This window comes from Schistocerca nitens, chromosome 1, assembly GCF_023898315.1.
Source record: "Schistocerca nitens isolate TAMUIC-IGC-003100 chromosome 1, iqSchNite1.1, whole genome shotgun sequence".
Taxonomy (NCBI): domain Eukaryota; kingdom Metazoa; phylum Arthropoda; class Insecta; order Orthoptera; family Acrididae; genus Schistocerca; species Schistocerca nitens.
The window spans coordinates 643,118,717-643,143,133 of NC_064614.1; the positions used below are offsets into that span (position 1 = coordinate 643,118,717).

Genomic DNA, 24,417 nt, shown 5'->3' on the forward strand with positions numbered 1-24,417 from the left:
AAAAAATCCCTCCCATACAGACTAGCCTGCCATGGACAACTTATTTGCATGACGAGAACCCCACTGCCCAGTAGCTGAAGGCCTCACAAAAGTCTTTGCAGACAGACAATATCCCCAAACCTCATCCACAAACAGATTTCCCATTCCATATCCTTAAACACACCCATATCCTCCCACCATTCCCAAGAATCAGCTACAAATGAAGGCCCCTCATCACCAAGTATCACCCTGGACTGGAATAACTGAACCATATCCTTCGCCATGGCTTTGATTATCTCTCATATTGCCCTGAAATGAGGAACATCCTACCTTAGATCCTTCCTACCTCACCTAAAAAAGTGTGACATCACCACCCAAGCTACGCAGCACCCTAGTCTGTCGTTATATCACTCCCACTCCCAACCCTACCAACTCCTACTCCAGTTCTGTCATACGAGGGTTGTTTTTTTAAGTAAGGGTCATTTTTATTTTTTAAAAAAGATACAAATACTTTTGTAAAAAACTTTTATTTTCTGATTCTACACACTTTTACCTATTTTTCTACATAGTTGCCTTGTTTTATTTAAGCACTTGTCATACCTTACAACTAAGTTTTTAATTCCCTCTTCAAAGAATTCGGCCGCCTGCTCCGACAGCCAAGAGTTCACGGCCGCTTTCACTTCATCGTCGTCATTGAAGCGCTGCCCGCCAAGATGGTGTTTCAGGTACCGGAAAAGGTGAAAATCACTACGAGCAAGGTTGGGGCTGTATGGTGCATGGTCCAAAACTTCCCAGCCAAAAGAATCAATAAAATCCCGAGTCTTTTGAGAGGTGTGAGGCCTAGCGTTATCGTGCAGGAGCAAAACTCCTTTTGTCAGCATGCCGCGCCTTTTGTTTTGAATTGCTCTGCGGAGCTTCTTTAAAGTTGCACAGTAGGCATCTGAATTGATTGTCGTTCCTCGTGGCATAAAGTCCACTAGCAAAACACCGCACCGGTCCCAGAACACAGTTGCCATAATCTTGCGCTTTGACAGCGTCTGTTTGGCTTTGACCTTGATGGGTGAGGTTGTGTGTCGCCATTCCATCGATTGTCGCTTGCTTTCGGGAGTGATAATGGATACCCATGTTTCATCTCCAGTGACAATTTGACTCAACATGTCATCCCCTTCTTCCTCGTAACGAATCAAAAAGTCCAATGAAGTGGCAAATCTCTTCCCTTTGTGGTCCTCTGTGAGGAGTCTGGGTACCCACCGAGAACACAGTTTCTCAAAGTTTAGGTTTTCAGCAATTTTGTACAAAACCGATCTTGAAACTTGTGGAAAATCCAAAGAAAGAGTGGAAATTGTGAATCTTCTGTCCTCACGAATCTTTGTTTCGACTGCAGCCACCAAATCATCAGTGATCACAGTGGGCCGGCCTGAGCGTTCTTCGTCATGGACGTTTTGACGACCATTTTTAAACTCTCTAACCCACTGACGCACTTTACCTTCACTCACTGCATTCAAGCCATAAACTTCCGTTAACTGACGATGAATTTCTGCAGCTGATAGGCTTCTCGCGGTCAAAAAACGTATCACTGACCGTATCTCACACGCGGCGGGCGATTCAATAATCGTAAACATTATAAAGTAGCACAGCGATGCGTACACGTCAGCTACAGAGCTGCAACTTGCATCAGTGTGAACGGGAAGGATGCCAGCGAGTGGCGCGGTGGCTTGTTGCGGTGTCCGCACTAACTACGGGACTATACGCGCGAACGGCCCTTACTTGAAAAACAACCCTCGTATGCTTATCCTACCCTATCAAAGGCCAGGCCACCTGTGAAAGCTCATAAACCATTTCTGCTGCAAACACTGCACAGCCTTTTATATTGGTATGACTAGTAACCCGCTGTCCACCAAGATGAATGGTCACCACCAAACTGCTGTCAAGAACAAAGTTGTGCAACTGAGCGCAACATGCTCAACTTCAGTGGCTGTTTCACCACCAGAGCCATCTGGATTGCTCCATCCATCACCAACATCTCTGAACTACACAGATGGGAGTTATCTTTACAACACATCCACCACTCCCAAACTTGTCCTGAGCCCAATCCCAGGCAACCGTCTCCGCACCCTTCATCCAATAGTTTCCCCTTCCTCTGCACTGTTACCCTTCCCCCATTCACATTCCCAAGTAGACTTCAGTGCTTGCTGCTTTGCACCGCTGCTATAACTATACCTCCCACCTATCCCTCTTGCATTCCTGGCCAGAAAACCAGCCTCTCTCTGAGCCACTAGCCACCCACTTCCATTCCCTCTCCTTACCTGTCTTCACCTCCTCCTCCCTTTACCCACCCCACTCAACACTACCTCCGCCATAACCAGCCCACCTGCCACAAATCAGATTTAGTACTGTCGGTCGACTGGCACCATGTAGGAGCATAGGTGTGTGTGTGTGTGTGTGTGTGTGTGTGTGTGTGTGTGTGTACTCCAGCTCATCACCAAAGGATAACTCCGAAAGCTAGCTAGTTTTTTCTTTCTTTAGCGGGTGCCTAACGACAATTCAATGCTTCTGCTTTTCAATGAGTGGTCTCCTTTAATCCTAAATAAAGTATTTATATTTTACAGGAGCTATCCTACAACATTCACATCTTAAAAGTCACATGATGTAATTTTCTGTAACTTCAAGACATGTTTCACAATGAGAAGTGGTATTGGGAAATCTCTTAGTGATAAAACAGATGAGAGAACCCATAATAAGCTAACAGTCAAGGAATAAGATGAAGCCAGAGTAGGAAAATAAGAACGAATCAGAGTAAAGTTACTGAAGAAAAGATGGATGATTTGAACTAGTTAAGCAAGCAGGAAAATAGAAATTTGAGAGGAAACATGGGCAGAATGTTGAGTTATTAGTAATTAAGTCTTAATATGAAAAGGCCAAATTTGCATTAAAATTTTAAAAAGTGGACCCAATTCACGATTTAAAATGAAATGAAATACACCTATGACATGGTTAGATGAAGGAAGCAGCACAGAGAATGGAGTATGCAGTTAATCCAATGGAGAAAGGCACGTTTACAGATACAAGATCACAGGCTGGGAGTAAAACATTTGAAGAATTTATGCAGAAGTATTGAATATTCACTGCTCTAGTGACATACAAGTCAAGGTAGTGAAAACATTTACGAATAGTGTGAATTCTAACCAGACAATCAGCTGAGCACTCATACAACTATAGTGCACACAGGTCAGAAAAACGAAGAAATTGAGAAACTGAGTAATTGTGACATGAATTCGTGTTGAGTTTTCTTAAGTGAAATGCAAGTGCTTCTAATACCTGTCAATGTACGAGATGCAAAACAGTATCTATAAGCACAATTTTAATTATCAGATAAAAATTAAGATGTGAACAATTATGAAAATGATAGATTGCTACTCATGATAAATATGACACACTGAGTTACAGACAGGCAAAACAGAAAGACCGTTATACACCAATCTTTTGGCCAAAACTTTCTTCAGAAAAGAAAGGAAAAACACACACACACAAACACACACACACACACACACACACACACACACACACACACACACGAGATCACTATCTCTAACTGCTCCAGCCAGATTGCAATTGCTGCTATTATGGTTTTTTCCTCACTAAGGAAAACTTTTACTTCATCCTTGTGACATGTTGCCAGTCATAATGACCACCTTCAAACTGGATCTCCATCAATGAGGTCTTTCATTTACCACTAATGTTTCCTTACTACCCACTTCTAATTAAAACAATCTTTTCGTTGTGTGTGTCTGCAATTCAACATTTTGTCTTTATAGTAAGCAGCAACCTATCATTTTCATAACTGTTGATATACCAAGCTGGACTTTCCACTGTCTAAATTAGGATGTGAATTGTTTTACATTTATGAGTAACATGTGTAAAACTGAGCCAATGACCTTGCCGTAGTGGTAACACCGGCTTCTGTCAGATCACTGAAGTAAAGCACTGTTGGGCTGAGCTAGCACATGGATGGGTGACCATCCAGTCTGCCTAGCTTTGTTGGCAAGTGGGTTGCACTCAGCCCTTGCGAGGCAAACTGAGGAGCTACTTGACTGGGAATTAGCGGCTCTGGTCTCGAAAACTGACAATGGCTGAGTGTGTGGTGTGCTGAGCATATGCCCCGTCATATCTGCATCCAGCAACGCCCCTGGGCTGAGAGGACGACATGGCAGCCGGTCAGTACGGCGGCCTGTTCAGATGGAGTTTAGTTTAGTTTATATGTAAAACCGATATTATTCCACACCAGAACATGAAATGCATCTGGGAAACAGCAATACTGCAGCATGGGATAGTAGTAGTAGTAGTAGTGGTAGTAGTAGTAGTAGCAGCAGCAGCAGCAGCAGTGTTTTAATAAATAAAAATGTGATAAATAAAAATGAGAGTGAGCTGGATGTAGAGGAAAAGGAGGAGATATAACGACAGAAGATTTTGTGGACACAACAGTATGACAGAATATACTAATTAGAACAGAGAAGTGAGAAATCTTAAGTGATTACAGGAATAATAATAGGAGATAAAATATGGGAAGTAATAACACTGATGTGGAAAATGAAGGACCTCATTAATGGGAATCCAGTTTGAAGATGGTGATTATAACTGACTACTTGCCACAAGGATGAAGTAAAAGTTTTCATTAGTAAGACAATAACTATAAAAATAAATGAGGTGTTGGCATACCTCAGCAAAGATAAAATTTTCCCATCCTCAGCAACTGTAGTCGCATATAATGAAATTGTAAGTAACCAGATATGTGAGAGAAATTTAATTTCTTTACTGGTTTCAGGCACTTAGTGCCCTTCTTCAGAAGATTATACCTATTGCATTATTTACGAATGTCAACAATAAGATGCCTGTTCCAAAATACCATGGTCATATGGTTCACAATGTCAGTACCAAATTACTATAAATAACCGAAACAACAAGTGCAGACATCATACCGGAACAGGAGCTAATCACCTAATGACAGCAATTAGCTGATTAGTTCCTGTTCCGGCATGATGTCTGCACTAGTTTTGCTTATTTATACTAATATTGTACAGATACTGCAAACCACATGGCCATGGCATTTTGATGTATGCATCTTATTGCGGACACTCACAAATAATGCGACAGGTATAAGCTTCTGAAGCAGAGCACTGTTGTTGTTGTTGTTGTTGTTGTTGTTGTTGTTGTCTTCAGTCCAGAAACTGGTTTGATGCAGCTCTCCATGCTACTCTATCCTGCGCAAGCTTCTTCATCTCCGAATAACTATTGCACCCTACATCCTTCTGAATCTGTTTAGTGTATTCATCTCTAGGTCTCCCTCTGATTTTTTCCCTCCACGTTCCCCTCCAATACTAAATTGTTGATCGCTTGATGCCTCAGAACATGTCCTACCAACCGATCCCTTCTTCTAATCAAGTTGTGCCACAAATTTCTCTTCTCCCCAATTCTATTCAGTACCTCCTCATCAGTTACGTGATCTATCCATCTAACCTTCAGCATTCTTCTGTAGCACCACAGTTCAAACGCTTCTATTATCTTCCTGTCTGAACTACTTATCGTCCATGTTTCACTTCCATACATGGCTACTCTCCACACAAATGCTTTCAGAAAAGACGTCCTGACAAATCTATGCTGGATGTTAACAAATTTCTCTTCTTCAGAAACACTTTCCTTGCCATTGCCAGTCTACATTTTATATCCTCTCCACGTCGACCATCATCTGTTATTTTGCTCCCCAAATAGCAAAACTCCTTTACTACTTTAAGTGTCTCATTTCCTAACCTAATTCACTCAGCATCACCTGATTTAATTTGACTACACTCCATTATCTCTGTTTTGCTTTTGATGATATTCATGTTACATCATCCTTTCAAGACACTGTCCATTCTGTTCAACTGCTCTTCCAGGTCCTTTGCAGTCTCTGACAGAATTATTATGTCATTGGCAAACCTCTTCTCCATTGATTTTAATTCCTATTCTGATTCCTCCCCCCCCCCCCCCCCCCCTTTAATGCTTGCGCAATATACAGATTGGATATCATACGTTACAATCCCATCTCACTCCTTTCTCAACCACTCATTTCCTTTCATGTCCCTCTACTATTGTAATTGCCATCTGGTTTCTGTACAAATAGTATATAGCCTTTCGCTCCCTGTATTTTACCTTCCGAAGTTCAAAGAGTGTCTTCCAGTCAACACTTTCAAAAGCTTTCTCTATGTCTAAAAATGCTAGAAACATAGGTTTACCTTTATTTAATCTATCTTTTAAGATAAGTCGTAGGGTCAATTTTGCATCATGTGTCCCAACATTTCTACGGAATCCAAACTGATCATTCCCACGGTCAGCTTCTATCAGTTTTTCCATTCGTCTGTAAAGAATTTGGGTCAGCATTTTGCAGCCAATACTTATTAAGCTGATAGTTCAGCAATTTTCACATAAGTCAACACGTGCTTTCTTTATGATTGGAATTATTATATTCTTCTTGAAGTCTGAGAGTACTTCACCTGTCTCATACATCTTACTCACCAGATGGTAGAGTTTTGTCAGGGTGGCTCTCCCAAGGCTATCAGTAGTTCTAATGGAATGTTGTCTACTCCCAGGGTGTGGTTTCGACTTAGGTCTTTCAGTGCTCTGGCGAATTCTTCACGCAGTATCATATCTCCCATTTCATCTTCACCTATGTCGTCTTCCATTTCCATAATATTGTCCTCAAGTACATTGCCCTTGTATAGACCCTCTATATACTCCTTCCACCTTTCTGCTTTCCCTTCTTTGCTTAGAACTGGGTTTCCATTTGAGCTCTTTATATTCATGCAAGTCTTTTTCTTTTCTCCAAAGGTCTCTCTAATTTTCCTGTAGGCAGTATCTATTTTACCCCTAGTGATATATGCCTCTACATCCTTACATCTGTCCTCTAGCCATCCCTACTTAGCTATTTTGCACTTGCTGTCGATCACATTTTTGAAAAGTTTGTATTCCTTTTTGCCTGCTTTATTTACTGCATTTTTATATTTTTTCCTGTTGAGAGGCCAGTACCAGCATAGCAAGGCCGTTTGGTTATTGTTACATGGCCAGATCAGTCAATCATCCAGACTGTTGCCCCTGCAGCTACAGAAAAGGCCGCTGCCCCTTTTCAGGAACCACATGTTTGTCTGGCCTCTAAACAGATGCCCCTCCCTTGTGGTTGCACCTACATATGGCTATCTGTATCGCTGAGGCACGCAAGCCTCCCCGTCAACAGGAAGGTCCATGGTTCATGGTTCATGGTTTATGGGGTGGGGTGGGGTGGGGGCGGGAGGGGGGAGGACGGAGCACTAAGTGCCCAAAGTCAATGAAATAAGTTCTTTTATGTAACTGTAACTGAAGGTGGCAGGCGTAAAATACAAGGAGCGAAAGGCTATTTACAATTTGTACAGAAACCAGATGGCAGTTATAAGAGCCGAGGAGCATGAAAGGGAAGCAGTGGTTGGGAAGGGAGTGAGACCAGGTTGTAGCCTCTCCCCGATGTTATTCAATCTGTATATTGAGCAAGCAGTAAAGGAAACAAAAGAAAAATTCGGAGTAGGTATTAAAATTTATGGAGAAGAAGTAAAAACTTTGAGGTTCGCCGATGACAAGTATTTGTATGGAGTGTAGCCATGTATGGAAGTGAAACATGGACGATAAATAGTTTGGACAAGAAGAGAATAGAAGCTTTCAAAATGTGGTGCTACAGAAGAATGCTGAAGATAAGGTGGGTAGATCACGTAACTAATGAGGAGGTATTGAATAGGATTGGGGAGATGAGAAGTTTGTGGCACAACTTGACTAGAAGAAGGGATCGGTTGGTAGGACATGTTTTGAGGCATCAAGGGATCACAAATTTAGCATTGGAGGGCAGCGTGGAGGGTAAAAATCGTAGAGGGAGACCAAGATATCTATACACTGAGCAGATTCAGAAGGATGTAGGTTGCAGTAGGTACTGGGAGATGAAGAAGCTTGCACAGGATAGAGTAGCATGGAGAGCTGCAACAAACCAGTCTCAGGACTGAAGACCATAACAACAACAACAACAACAACAACAACAACAACATGTAACTGGATGCGTATTATTTCTTTACATAGTGAAGAAGCAAGAATTCAATGGTGATAAGAAGAGAGCAGATTTTAAAATACTGAATGACAATTTGATAACATTAATACCACCAACGAAACTACACGAGTAATTACAGAATACTGTGAAAATGAAACGAGAAAATAGGTGGACTAAATAGGTTTGGGAGTACTTGGGAAGAAAAACACAAATGAAAGTAATGAGAAAGAAAAAAGTCAGCAATGATAAATTAGTGTAGGAGGTATTCTGAATGTTGAAAGATGTGTCCTAAATGCAGCAGTACCAAACGAAAACAGTATAGTGAAATTAATAAGTTCATGAAATTACTTGCCGTACATAAAAACACCTAATAGGAAATTATTACTCTTACCTCTTTCATTTTAGTCTTTAATTCATGAAGAAAGAAACATTATATATTATCAACCTGATGGGAATGAATTAATGCCAGCAACATCTGAAATTGGAATAATTAAGCGACTAAAATTTACAAGCTGATGGAGAGTGTAGATTATGCGTATTTTAGAGCAGCTTGCATGCAGTTTTGTTGTTTGTTCACTGCAGCATAAAGGCTTATTTCACTAGTGAAAATTTGAAATAGTGGATTAATGTTACCAATTACACCTGTATTATTAGTTACATGAAATGCTTACCTTGGAAATTTCTGACACAGGTGAATCAACATTCTCGGAACTGCTTTTCTCTTCTTGCATCTTCTCCTGCGGAATCTGCAAAATAAAAATGTATTCCTTCAATGCTATTGTTCTCACAATGACTTACTGCAACATACATGCCGCAACACCAAAAAAGTTGTAATTAATAAATGCTATCTCACAAAATATAGTTGATGTTTACCTTACTGCACATACAATAGCTCATATTAGATCACAGATGGTGAGAAGAACATATAATTTCAAAGTGAATATGCTCTCTCTGACTTACTGCATGGATTGAAACAAGATTTAAAGTTCTAACAGAGAAATAATGTACGTCAACAACTGTGGACACTACTTGCATATCTTTTGACACTTTATTTCATATCAACAGCAAGATGAAAAGGGAGGAAGGGAGAGAGAGGGGAGTGGCGGGATGACCAGCAGGGCGGGGGGGGGGGGGACGACAGGCAGTGGGGGCGCCGGTGGTGACTGCGCCAGCGAGGGGGCGGGGATGGCGCCAGCGAGGGGGCGGGGATGGCGCCAGCGAGGGGGCGGGGATGGCCCCAGCGAGGGGGCGGGGATGGCCCCAGCGAGGGGGCGGGGATGGCCCCAGCGAGGGGGCGGGGATGGCACCAGCGAGGGGGCGGGGATGGCACCAGCGAGGGGGCGGGGATGGCACCAGCGAGGGGGCGGGGATGGCACCAGCGAGGGGGCGGGGATGGCACCAGCGAGGGGGCGGGGATGGCACCAGCGAGGGGGCGGGGATGGCACCAGCGAGGGGGCGGGGATGGCACCAGCGAGGGGGCGGGGATGGCACCAGCGAGGGGGTGAGTGCTAGAGGGAGCAATGGGACAGAGTCTCACAGTCCAAGGAGGGAAGGAGTAGAATGTGGACACTTGGGGGACGGGGGCAAGAACTGGGTAAGATAGGGTAGAGAATCTGGTAAAGCACAGAGAAGGACCTTCTTGTACAGGGAAACGGGGAGAAAAATGATGTTCTTCGAGATTCCCTTTTTTAACAAACTTTTTCCATAAATAACATTTGTTCAAATTCATTCCAGAACTATGTATTGAAAGTTTTCTAGTCTACCTCCCTCTCATTTTCCCAATCTTTGCAGAATCAATCAATGAATATCTGTGTGTGTGTGTGTGTGTGTGTGTGTGTGTGTGTGTGTGTGTGTGTGTGTGTGTGTGTGTGTGTGTTACGCGGTTAGTTTTTTAAATATGCCAAGCTATCACTAAATGTCTTACATAAGTAGTTAATTCCACACCACACGTTATTAGTATCATACACTGAAGGGTCAAACAAAACAAAGTGGTACATCTGCCTAATACACTGTAGGACCGCTGCAAGCACTCAGAACTGCTGAAATGTGTTGTGGCAATGACTCAACTAATGTCTGAAGTAGTGCTGGTGGGAACTGACACCATGAATCCAGCAGGGCTGTCCATAAATCCACAAGGGTATGAGAGAGCAGAGATCTCTTCTGAACACCACATTGCAATGCATCCCAGATATGCTCAATAATGAGCATGTCTAGGGAGTCTGGTGGCCAGTGGAAATGTCTAAACTCAGAAGAGTGCTCCTAAAGCCATTCTGTAACAAGTCTGGATGTATGGGGTGTTGCACTGTCTTGCTGGACTTGCGTAAGTACGTCAGAATGCACAATGGACATGAATGGATGCAGGTGATCAGACAGATGCTTATGTACATGTCTCCTGTCAGAGACATATCAAGATGTATCAGCAGTCCCGTAATACTCCAACCGCACATGCCACACACCATTACAGGGCCTCCATCAGCTTGAAAACTCCCCTGTGGACATGCAGGGTCCACGGATTCATGAGGTTGCCTCCATTCCTGTACACATTCATCCACCCAATGCAATTTGAAACGACTTGTCTGACCAGGCAACATGCTTCTAGTCATCAACAGTCCAGTGACGGTGAAGACGGGCCGAGGAAAGGCGTAAAGCTTTGTGTCAGGCAGTCATCAAGGGTACACGAGTGGGTCTTCAGCTCTTAAAGCCCATATCGATGACTTTAGTTGAGTGGTTCTCATGCTGACACTTGCTGATGGTCCAGCACTGAAATCTGCAGCAATCTGCGGAAGGGTTGTACTTCTGTCATGCTGAATGATTCTCTTCAGTCATCATTGGTCCCGTTCTTGCAAGATCTTTTTCCAGCCACAGCGATGTCGGAGATTTGATGTTTTACCAGATTCTTGATATTCATGGTACACTCGTGAAATGATTGTATCACAAAATTTCCACTTCATTGCTACCTCGGAGATGCCGTGTCCCATTGCTCCTACACCAACTGTAACACCACATTCAAACTCACTTAAATCTTGATAACCTGCCATTGTAGCTGCAGTAACTGATCTAACAACTGCACCAGACACTTGCTGTCTATATAGGAGTTGCTGATCGCAGCACCATATTCTGCCTGTTTACTATCTCTGTATTTGAACACACATGCCTATACCAGTTTTTTGACACTTCAGTGTACAATTTCAGTATTCTATACACTTTAAGTCATATGCCAGAATGAGACTTAAACCTAGCTGCTTTCCAAATGCAGGCGATTTCAAGCACTCACAAACAGAAAGTCCATCCCAAGATTGCAAGAGAAAAAGTGGACAAGCTACATTACAATCAAGAGACAGGCAAAATTAGTTTTATTTTTTACATATCTTGATGTTATTCTGTAAGGTTTATTTGTCAAATATGTTTTTTTTTAATTGTACTGTTTCCTCTCCCCCCCCCCCCCCGTCCCCTTAGTGTTTGGCTATGTTGAACAATAATGCCTCTCAGCTGTATTATCTTTACTGACGTCACATGTCATTTATATCCATTACCTTTAAGTTAGACCTATCAGATGAAACCAAATTAAAAAAGAAACAACTTTGCAACCAAACACTGTTGGAAGTTTTAGCTTGGGGTATGGAAATCAAACTGCCTTAAGCAGAACACCAAATGTTTGACTAATATGCTAGCATGAACAGTTGTTTTTTCACCATGTTCTGAACGGATTCATATCCCTTCATAATATCTACATTGCCAAGACCTGCTATATCTGGAGTACATAACAGGCTCTCTGCAATCCCTTCATTAATAAGTTCCATTACCATCCTAGGATACAAACAAGGACTATGACTGTGGATATAGACGTGCTTGGGTTTGTGAATATAAATATTGGCAGCCTAGTTTGCAAATGCAACCCAGCTTGTTTCCTTCACATCTACCTGAAGTATTCGTATTCACAATTTGAAAATGTTCACAAGTTTCATCCTTAAAAATTCTTTTCCTGATAATAATGAATCCATCTTCAGAAAGATTTAACTTTGAATTAAGGGGCAGTTTTATCTGGTAACATCACACTTCCCAACACTTTTGTACAAGAAATCATGCCAGAAACAACACATTTTCATGATACCTTTAAAGTAAACATTTTATAGTACATACGTATAAACTTGAAAACCACATAATGTGACACTTTGGCTTCGCAAACATGTAGACAAACCTGGTGCCTGCTTGGTTTGCTTTTGTCAGCACAGGACATTTTATGACACACAGATGTCTCCAGTGGTACAACAGAACACTGAGAATGTTTGTCTTGGTATTTACTCAATATTATTTTTACTGTTTTTCTGAAATGGAATATATGGTGACAATCTGGTACGTAATGTCTTACTTGCTGTTGGAAGAAGGTATATGCCTTGTTGATTTAAAAGTTTGTAAAGTTTAATCATTATATTTGGTTATTTCCATATTTATACTTGTGTTCAACCAAAATATGTAGTAGACCCAATGCATTATATTAAAAATCTTTCCAGAATAAACCATTTTAGCTACAATTTGCTGTACAAAATAATCGAGATATATGGTACTGTCAGATAAAACTGCTACTAGATGCTATCACAGCTAGACCATCAGTACTTTAAATAAGAAATGAATCAGTCATTTTATGGTTATACAGAAAACTTAGCCGAGAGATAAAGTCAAGACCCAATTTCAACATAAAATAAATGCCAGTGAACAATATTAGCAATATACAGTCTTCAGATTTACAACATTTTTATATGGGGATGGGAGAAGTGACAATTTTTGTGACTTTTGTAAAAACTGCCAATTTTGTTGTATTTGTCATGTTATCATTTAAGCAAAATTTACCTGTCCCTAGTTACTGGTTAAAAACTGAATGGTATGTCACTCACAGGGATGTTCCATATAATAGTTTTCCAGGTGACAATTCATTATACTAATGGTTATTATAAGCATTCCATTATTACTGTAGTTTAGTACATTACAGAACATAATTTTTGAGATGAACACCAAGTCATGAGAAATGACACCTGCCCTAAGCATTCAAAAAATCAAAGTTAATTCTCGAAGACCACCATATTTTGGATATAAACTGAAAACATCACAACAGCTATGATCAAGATATTACTAACTCACCTGTGATTCATTCACAGACTGTGCTTGCTGAGGGAGCAATTTCAGTTGATCTGTTCCTACATAGTCTTCATCTGATGCAACACTATCATATAATGGTTCATCATCAGACACCTCAGAGCGATGTTTTGTTCCTGCAATAGCAGACAGAATTGGATGCCTGGATGATGACATTACTGATGATTTTGATGCTTCCATGGGATGCTGCCGGTGCTGATATTTGTTACCCCCTACAGCTTCTGCCAAAACAAGCATTTGAATAAAAATGAGGGAATTGAACTTGAAAAGTTTTGCAACTGAAATCAATATATTTAGAATGGATTCTCAGAGGTCCTGTCAATACCAAATTGCAGAAAGTCTATGTACTCTAGGCATACATAAAAAAGGAAAAAATTAACTTCTTAACATATTGATTTTTTTTTCAAATTATGTTCTAAAAATAGTTTTTAAAATTTTAAGGACCACAATTAGTAAAATCCCTAAGTATATGTGTGCACTGGACTTTGACTAAAATATCCTGAAAAGTAAAATAGTTTTTCATTTTTTACAAAGTTAGACCACATATTTCACAATTATTTCCTGTGACCAAAATTTTGGAAGTGCTGGGTCAAGGACAGTGGACATTTTGATCTTGCACCACTGGTGAGCGGCTGTCAGTCAACTGACGAACTGCCACCAATTTCATTCTCCAAAGAAATAACATCACATTTTTCTTCACTTCCTGAGCTGCTTATTTCAATGACAAACTAAGGATCACTATTATATCCATTAGTTTTTGGAAGCACTTCCTAAACAACAATACAAGACAGAGGCTGAGAGCATATTTCATTGTTAAGTATCCATTGCTTCACACAGTCAAGATGTAGTGACAAACAGCTCAACCAAAATACAACAATCAGGCTACAAATATAAAACTGGATGCTCTCTAGCAGTCTAACACTTAACCATCAGCACTTAAACTGATATATGGGAAGTGTTATTTTTTTTCGAATGTCTGTAGGATATTTAAATTTCTGTCAAAATAATAAAAACAAGGTAAATCAAGATAGCATGTTAAGGGGTTGGTAAGGAATGTGTTATTTTAGTGTCATATAAATATAGACCTCCCCCCCCCTCCCACCCATGAACCATGGACCTTGCTGTTGGTGGGGAGGCTTGCGTGCCTCAGCGATACAGATAGCCATACCGTAGGTGCAACCACAACAGAGGGGTATCTGTCAAGAGGCCAGACAAACTTGTGGTTCCTGAAGAGGGGTAGCAGCCTTTTCAGTAGTTGCAGGAACAACAGTCTGGATGACTGACTGATCTGGCCTTGTAACACTAACCAAAACAGCCTTGCTGTGCTGGTACTGTGAACGGCTGAAAGCCAAGGGGAAACTACAGCCGTAATTTTTCCTGAGGGCATGCAGCTTTACTGTAGGGTTAAATGATGATGGCGTCCTCTTGGGTAAAATATTCCGGAGGTAAAATAGTCCCCCATTCGGATCTCCGGGCAGGGACTACTCAAGAGGATGTTGTTATCAGGAGAAAGAAAACTGGCGTTCTACGGATCGGATCGTGGAATGTCAGATCCCTTAATCGGGCAGGTAGGTTAGAAAATTTAAAAAGGGAAATGGAGAGGTGAAAGTTAGATATAGTGGGAATTAGTGAAGTTCGGTGGCAGTAGGAACAAGACTTCTGGTCAGGTGAATACAGGGTTATAAATACAAAGTCAAATAGGGGTAATGCAGGAGTAGGTTTAATAATGAATAAAAAAATTGGAGTGCCGGTAAGCTACTACAAACAGCATAGTGAACCCATTATTGTGGCCAAGATAGACACGAAGCCCACGCCTACTACAGTAGTATAAGTTTATATGCAGATGACGAAGAAACTGAAGAAATGTATGATGAAATAAAAGAAATTATTCAGAGAGTGAAGGGAGACGAAAATTTAATAGTCATCGGTAACTGGAATTCGGTAGTAGGAAAAGTGAGAGAAGGAAACGTAGTAGGTGAATATGGATTGAGCGTAAGAAATGAAAAAGGAAGCCGCCTGGTAGAATTTTGCACAGAGCACTACTTAATCATAGCTAACACTTGGTTTAAGAATCATGAAAGAAGGTTGTATACATGGAAGAACCCTGGAGATACCAAAAGGTATCAGATAGATTATATAATGGTAAGACAGAGATTTAGGAACCAAGTTTTAAATTGTAAGACATTTCCAGGGGCAGATGTGGACTGACCACAATCTATTGGTTATGAACTGTACATTAAAACTGAAGAAACTGCAAAAAGGTGGGAATTTAAGGAGATGGGACCTAGATAAACTGACAGAAACAGATGTTGTAGACAGTTTCAGGGAGAGCATTAGGGAACGATTTGACAAGAATGGAGGAAAGAAATACACTAGAAGAAGAATGGGGAGCTCTGAGAGATGAAATAGTGAAGGCAGCAGAGGATCAAGTAGGTAAAAAAACAAGGGCTAATAGAAATCCTTGGGTAACAGAAGAAATATTGAATTTAATTGATGAAAGGAGAAAATATAAAAATGCAGTAAATGAAGCATGCAAAAATGAATACAAACGTCTCAAAAATGAGATCGACAGGAAGTCCAAAATAGCTAAGTAAGAATGGCTAGAGGACAAATGTAAGGATGTAGACGCGTATAACACTAGGGGTAAGACAGATACTGCCTACAGGAAAATTAAAGAGACCTTTGGAGAAAAGAGGACCACTTGCATGAATATCAAGAAATCAGATGGAAACCCAGTTCTAAGCAAATGGGGCCAACATGTAAACTATATTAGTAGTAAGCTACCTAGAGTAATTTATTTATTAAGACAACTCAGAAATTGTGTACCTGAAACATACATCAGATCATCTTATTTTGCATTTTTCCAAAGTATAATATCCTATGGCATTATCTTGTGGGGTAACTGTAGTCATATACATGACATCCTATTATTGCAGAAGAAAGCCATTAGGATAATTACAAATTCTTCACGTAAGGCTCACTGCAAACCCTTATTTACAAAACAAAAAATTATGACAGTAATAAACCTCTATATATACAATGTCTTAATCTTTACGAAGAAGAACCTACAAGATGTGAAACATAGAGAAAATGTACATTGTTACAACACAAGAAGCATCAAACACATATACACGCCTCACCACAGATTATCAAAATCAATAAATAGCTATGAAGTCACAGGGCACAAACTATTTAATAAGCTGCCACATGCTATGCAGGATCTTCCTGAACATACATTCAAAGAAAGACAGCATGAATGGTTTATGGCCCACCCATTCTATGATATCAATGAATTCTTCAACTGTAAAATGCAGTAATCCAACAGATGACCCACTGTACATTTATTGTAATATAAGCTAAAATATTTCAGTTGTCAATACCTTATCACACTGTATTATAAATTGTATCTTCATTTGACATTGTCAATTGCTGTAATGGCCTAAAGACAATAAAATCTTTATTATTATTATTTCTTTCTTGATCAAGCGTCACTTCCTTTTAACTGTACGGTATATGTTATATTGCATTTAGGAACTTTCGGGTAATTGAACATGTATCAATAATTACAGATTTCTGTAGTTGTATATGTAAGTTTGGATGTAGCTGTATTGCATTGATGTACTGGTGGATATTGTGTGGTATGACTCCTGTCGTTGATAGTATAATTGGTATAATGTCAACTTTATCCTGATGCCACATGTCCTTGAATTCCTCAGCCAGTTGGATGTATTTTTAAATTTTTTCTCCTGTTTTCTTTTGTATATTTGTTGTATGGGGTATGGATATTTCGATTAGTTGCGTTAATTTCTTCTTTTTATTGGTGAGTATGATGTCAGGTTTGTTATGTGGTGGTGTTTTATCTGTTATAATGGTTCTGTTCCAGTATAATTTGTATTCATCATTCTCCAGTACATTTTGTGGTGCATACTTGTATGTGGGAACGTGTTGTTTTATTAGTTTATGCTGTATGGCAAGCTGTTGATGTATTATTTTTGCTACATTGTCATGTCTTCTGGGGTATTCTGTATTTGCTAGTATTGTACATCTGCTTGTGATGTGATCTACTGTTTCTATTTGTTGTTTGCAAAGTCTGCATTTATCTGTTGTGGTATTGGGATCTTTAATAATATGCTTGCTGTAATATCTGGTGTTTATTGTTTGATCCTGTATTGCAATCATGAATCCTTCCGTCTCACTGTATATATTGCCTTTTCTTAGCCATGTGTTGGATGCGTCTTGATCGATGTGTGGCTGTGTTAGGTGATACGGGTGCTTGCCATGTAGTGCCTTCCCCTTCCAATTTACTTTCTTCGTATCTGTTGATGTTATGTGATCTAAAGGGTTGTAGAAGTGGTTATGAAATTGCAATGGTGTAGCCGATGTATTTATATGAGTGATTGCTTTGTGTATTTTGCTAGTTTCTGCTCGTTCTATAAAGAATTTAAGAAAATTGTCAACCTGTCCCTAATACAGGTTTTTTTATGTCGATAAATCCCCTTGCTCCTTCCTTTCTGCTTAATGTAAATCTTTCTGTTGCTGAATGTATGTGATATATTCTATATTTGTGGCATTGTGATCATGTAAGTGCACTGAGTGCTTCTAGGTCTGTGTTACTCCATTTCACTACTCCAAATGAGTAGGTCAATATTGGTATAGCATAAGTATTTATAGCTTTTGTCTTGTTTCTTGCTGTCAATTCTGTTTTCAGTAGTTTTGTTAGTCTTTGTCTATATTTTTCTTTTAGTTCTTCTTTAATATTTGTATTATCTATTCCTATTTTTTGTCTGTATCCTAGATATTTATAGGCATCTGTTTTTTCCATCGCTTCTATGCAGTCACTGTGGTTATCCAATATGTAATCTTCTTGTTTAGTGTGTTTTCCCTTGACTATGCTATTTTTCTTACATTTGTCTGTTCCAAAAGCCATATTTATATCATTGCTGAATACTTCTGTTATCTTTAGTAATTGGTTGAGTTGTCGATTTGTTGCTGCCAGTAGTTTTAGATCATCCATGTACAGCAAATGTGTGATTTTGTGTGGGTATGTTCCAGTAATATTGTATCCATAATTTGTATTATTTAGCCTGTTGGATAGTTGGTTCAGAGCAAGGCAGAACCAGAAAGGACTTAATGAGTCTCCTTGGTATATTCCATGCTTAATCTACACTCCTGGAAATGGAAAAAAGAACACATTGACACCGGTGTGTCAGACCCACCATACTTGCTCCGGACACTGCGAGAGGGCTGTACAAGCAATGATCACACGCACGGCACAGCGGACACACCAGGAACTGCGGTGTTGGCCGTCGAATGGCGCTAGCTGCGCAGCATTTGTGCACCGCCGCCGTCAGTGTCAGCCAGTTTGCCGTGGCATACGGAGCTCCATCGCAGTCTTTAACACTGGTAGCATGCCGAGGCGGGGTGGACGTGAACGGTATGTGCAGTTGACGGACTTTGAGCGAGGGCGTATAGTGGGCATGCGGGAGGCTGGGTGGACGTACCGCCGAATTGCTCAACACGTGGGGCGTGAGGTCTCCACAGTACATCGATGTTGTCGCCAGTGGTCGGCGGAAGGTGCACGTGCCCGTCGACCTGGGACCGGACCGCAGCGACGCACGGATGCACACCAAGACCGTAGGATCCTACGCAGTGCCGTAGGGGACCGCACCGCCACTTCCCAGCAAATTAGGGACACTGTTGCTCCTGGGGTATCGGTGAGGACCATTCGCAACCGTCTCCATGAAGCTGGGCTACGGTCCTGCACACCATTACGCCGTCTTCCGCTCACGCCCCAACATCGTGCAGCCCGCCTCCAGTGGTGTCGCGACAGGCGTGAATGGAGGGACGAATGGAGACGTGTCATCTTCAGCGATGAGAGTCGCTTCTGCCTTGGTGCCAATGATGGTCGTATGCGTGTTTGGCGCCGTGCAGGTGAACGCCACAATCAGGACTGCATATGACCGAGGCACACAGGGCCAACACCCGGCATCATGGTGTGGGGAGCGATCTCCTACACTGGCCGTACACCACTGGTGATCGTCGAGGGGACACTGAATAGTGCACGGTACATCCAAACCGTCATCAAACCCATCGTTCTACCATTCCTAGACCGGCAAGGGAACTTGCTGTTCCAACAGGACAATGCACGTCCGCATGTATCCCGTGCCACCCAACGTGCTCTAGAAGGTGTAAGTCAACTACCCTGGCCAGCAAAATCTCCGGATCTGTCCCCCATTGAGCATGTTTGGGACTGGATGAAGCGTCGTCTCACGCGGTCTGCACGTCCAGCACGAACGCTGGTCCAACTGAGGCGCCAGGTGGAAATGGCATGGCAAGCCGTTCCACAGGACTACATCCAGCATCTCTACGATCGTCTCCATGGGAGAATAGCAGCCTGCATTGCTGCGAAAGGTGGATATACACTGTACTAGTGCCGACATTGTGCATGCTCTGTTGCCTGTGTCTATGTGCCTGTGGTTCTGTCAGTGTGATCATGTGATGTATCTGACCCCAGGAATGTGTCAATAAAGTTTCCCCTTCCTGGGACAATGAATTCACGGTGTTCTTATTTCAATTTCCAGGAGTGTATATTGGCTGTGATGTGATATTATTTGAATTTGTTTGGATATTAAGTGTGGTTTTCCAATTTTTCATTACTATGTTTAGGAACTGTATCAATTTAGGATCTACTTTGTATATTTCCAATATTTTTAGTAACCATGAGTGGGGTACACTATCAAAAGCTTTTTGGTAATCAATGTATGCGTAGTGTAGCGACCTTTGTTTAGTTTTAGCTTGATATGTCACCTCTGCATCTATTATCATTGCTCTTTACATCCTCGTGCTCCTTTACAACAGCCTTTTAGTTCTTCATTTATAATTTTGTTCTGTGTTGTATGTGTCATTAATTTCTGTGTAATGACTGAAGTTAATATTTTGTATATTGTTGGTAGGCATGTTATGGGGTGATATTTAGCTGGGTTTGCTGTGTCTGCTTGATCTTTAGGTTTCAGATAAGTTATTCCATGTGTAAGTGTATCAGAGAACGTGTATGGGTCTGCAATGTAACTGTTAAATAGATTAGATTAGATTTACTTTCATTCCAATTGATCCGTAGTGAGGAGGTCCTCCAGGATGTGGAACATGTCAGAAAAACAACAATACATGAAAAATATTTACAACTAAAAAAAATAAGCTAATGTACCATTCCACAGGTCCCAAGTGGAATGATCGTCATTTTTTAATGAACACTAAGAGTCATTTTACAAATACTAATGCACTGAATTTAAAATAAAAAAGTTTTTTTATTTATTTATAAGGTAATACTTATTTACAATGAACACATTACTGCACTGAAATGGTGCGGAAGTTATGTTGTACTTATATACAAATCAGTTGGTTTTACTAAGAAATTCATCAATGGAGTAGAAGGAGTTGGCCACCAATAAATCCTTTAGGTTTCTCTTAAACTGAATTTCATTGGTTGTTAAGCTTTTTATGGCTGCTGGCAAGTTATTGAAAATGTCTGTTCCTCAATAATGCACACCTTTTTGTACAAGACTAAGTGACTTTAAATCCTTGTGAAGATTATTCTTATTTCTAGTATTGATTCCATGAATTGAGCTGTTGGTTTGAAAAAGTGATATATTTTTAATGACAAATTTCATTAAGGAATAAATATATTGGGAAGCAGTAGTTAGTATCCCTAGTTCCCTAAACAGGCTTCTGCAGGATGTTCTTGAGTTCACACCACATATAACTCTCACTGCACGTTTTTGTGCCTGGAAAACTTTAGCTTGGCTTGATGAATTACCCCAAAAAATAATCCCATATGACATTATGGAATAAAAGTAAGCATAGTATGCCAGCCTTTTCATTTTTATATCCCCTATGTCTCACACAATTTGCATTGCAAATGTTGTTGTTGTTGTGGTCTTCAGTCCTGAGACTGGTTTGATGCAGCTCTCCATGCTACTCTATCCTGTGCAAGCTTCTTCATCTCCCAGTACCTACTGCAACCTACATCCTTCTGAATCTGCTTAGTGTATTGATCTCTTGGTCTCCCTCTACGATTTTTACCCTCCACGCTGCCCTCCAATGCTAAATTTGTGATCCCTTGATGCCTCAAAACATGTCCTACCAACCGATCCCTTCTTCTAGTCAAGTTATGCCACAAACTTCTCTTCTCCCCAATCCTATTCAATACCTCATTAGTTACGTGATCTACCCACCTTATCTTGAGCATTCTTCTGTAACACCACATTTCGAAAGCTTCTATTCTCTTCTTGTCCAAACTGGTTATCGTCCATGTTTCACTTCCATACATGGCTACACTCCATACAAATACTTTCAGAAACGACTTCCTGACACTTAAATCTATACTCGATGTTAACAAATTTCTCTTCTTCAGAAACGATTTCCTTGCCATTGCCAGTCTACATTTTATATCCTCTCTACTTCGACCATCATCAGTTATTTTACTCCCTAAATAGCAGAACTCCTTTACTACTTTAAGTGTCTCATTTCCTAATCTAATCCCCTCAGCATCACCCGATTTAATTTGGCTACATTCCATTATCCTCGTTTTGCTTTTGTTGATGTTCATCTTATATCCTCCTTTCAAGACACTGTCCATTCCGTTCAACTGCTCTTCCAAGTCCTTTGCTGTCTCTGACAGAATTACAATGTCATCAGCGAACCTCAAAGTTTTTACTTCTTCTCCATGAATTTTAATACCTACTCCGAATTTTTCTTTTGTTTCCTTTACTGCTTGCTCAATATACAGATTGAATAACATCGGGGAGAGGCTACAACCCTGTCTCACTCCTTTCCCAACCACTGCTTCCCTTTCATGCCCCTCGACTCTTATAACTGCCATCTGGTTTCTGTACAAATTGTAAATAGCCTTTCGCTCCCTGTATTTTACCCCTGCTACCTTCAGAATTTGAAAGAGAGTATTCCAGTTAACGTTGTCAAAAGCTTTCTCTAAGTCTACAAATGCTAGAAACGTAGGTTTGCCTTTTCTTAATCTTTCTTCTAAGATAAGTCGTAAGGTTAGTATTGCCTCACGTATTCCAACATTTCTACGGAATCCAAACTGATCTTCCCCGAGGTCCGCTTCTACCAGTTTTTCCATTCGTCTGTAAAGAATTCGCGTTAGTATTTTGCAGCTGTGACTTATTAAACTGATAGTTCGGTAATTTTCACATCTGTCAACACCTGCTTTCTTTGGTATTGGAATTATTATATTCTTCTTGAAGTCTGAGGGTATTTCGCCTGTCTCATACATCTTGCTCACCAGATGGTAGAGTTTTGTCATGACTGGCTCTCCCAAGGCCATCAGTAGTTCTAATGGAATGTTGTCTACTCCCGGGGCCTTGTTTCGACTCAGGTCTTTCAGTGCTCTGTCAAACTCTTCACGCAGTATCTTATCTCCCATTTCATCTTCATCTACATCCTCTTCCACTTCCATAATACTGTCCTCAAGTACATCGCCCTTGTATAAACCCTCTATATACTCCTTCCACCTTTCTGCCTTCCCTTCTTTGCTTAGAACTGGGTTGCCATCTGAGCTCTTGATATTCATACAAGTGGTTCTCTTCTCTCCAAAGGTCTCTTTAATTTTCCTGTAGGCAGTATCTATCTTACCCCTAGTGAGACAAGCCTCTACATCCTTACATTTGTCCTCTAGCCATCCCTGCTTAGCCATTTTGCACTTTCTGTCGATCTCATTTTTGAGACGTTTGTATTCCCTTTGGCCTGCTTCATTTACTGCATTTTTATATTTTCTCCTTTCATCAATTAAATTCAATATTTCTTCTGTTACCCAAGGATTTCTATTAGCCCTCGTCTTTTTACCTACTTGATCCTCTGCTGCCTTCACTACTTCATCCCTCAGAGCTACCCATTCTTCTTCTACTGTATTTCTTTCCCCCATTCCTGTCAATTGTTCCCTTATGCTCTCCCTGAAACTCTGTACAATCTCTGGTTCTTTCAGTTTATCCAGGTCCCATCTCCTTAAATTCCCACCTTTTTGCAGTTTCTTCAGTTTCAATCTGCAGTTCATAACCAATAGATTGTGGTCAGAATCCACATCTGCCCCTGGAAATGTCTTACAATTTAAAACCTGGTTCCTAAATCTCTGTCTTACCATTATATAATCTATCTGATACCTATTAGTATCTCCAGGATTCTTCCAGGTATACAACCTTCTTTTATGATTCTTGAACCAAGTGTTAGCTATGATTAAGTTATGCTCTGTGCAAAATTCTACAAGGCGGCTTCCTCTTTCATTTCTTCCCCCCAATCCATATTCACCTACTATGTTTCCTTCTCTCCCTTTTCCTACTGACGAATTCCAGTTACCCATGACTATTAAATTTTCGTCTCCCTTCACTACCTGAATAATTTCTTTTATCTCGTCATACATTTCATCAATTTCTTCATCATCTGCAGAGCTAGTTGGCATATAAACTTGTACTACTGTAGTAGGCATGGGCTTTGTGTCTATCTTGGCCACAATAATGCGTTCACTATGCTGTTTGTAGTAGCTAACCCGCACTCCTATTTTTTTATTCATTATTAAACCTACTCCTGCATTACCCCTATTTGATTTTGTATTTATAACCCTGTAATCACCTGACCAAAAGTCTTGTTCCTCCTGCCACCGAACTTCACTAATTCCCACTATATCTAACTTTCACCTCTCCATTTCACTTTTTAAATTTTCTAACCTACCTGCCCGATTAAGGGATCTGACATTCCACGCTCCGATCCGTAGAATGCCAGTTTTCTTTCTCCTGATAACGACGTCCTCCTGAGTAGTCCCCGCCCGGAGATCCGAATGGGGGACTATTTTACCTCCGGAATATTTTACCCAAGAGGACGCCATCATCATTTAATCATACAGTAAAGCATTGCAAATAGAGATTTGTTAAGACGCTTCAGCAGTTCTGTAGTGTGCTCCTCCCAGTTGAATTTATTATCAAGCTGTAATCCCAAGAATTTAACACTGTCCACTTCTTCTATCTTCTTGTCATCGTATGTTAGACACATATTCTTGGGACACCCCTTACAAGTTCTGAACTGCATGTAGTGTGTTTTTTCAAAGTTTAGTGACAAAGAATTGGCTAGGAACCAGTGATTGATGTCCACAAATATTTTATTGGCTGATCTTTCTAAGACTACACTTG

General features: G+C 40.6%; 1 protein-coding gene across 1 annotated transcript in view; it reads right to left on the reverse strand.

Annotated features, from left to right (window-relative positions):
- Positions 1-24,417, reverse strand: part of LOC126258184 (ARF GTPase-activating protein GIT1) — a 311,125-nt gene that overhangs the window by 140,602 nt on the left and 146,106 nt on the right. Inside the window, exons 8-9 of the mRNA XM_049955621.1 lie at positions 13,211-13,446; positions 8,746-8,820 (exon numbers count right to left, since the gene is read on the reverse strand). Of these exons, the coding sequence (XP_049811578.1) occupies positions 8,746-8,820; positions 13,211-13,446 (311 nt within the window). The remainder of the gene's footprint in view (positions 1-8,745; positions 8,821-13,210; positions 13,447-24,417) is intronic.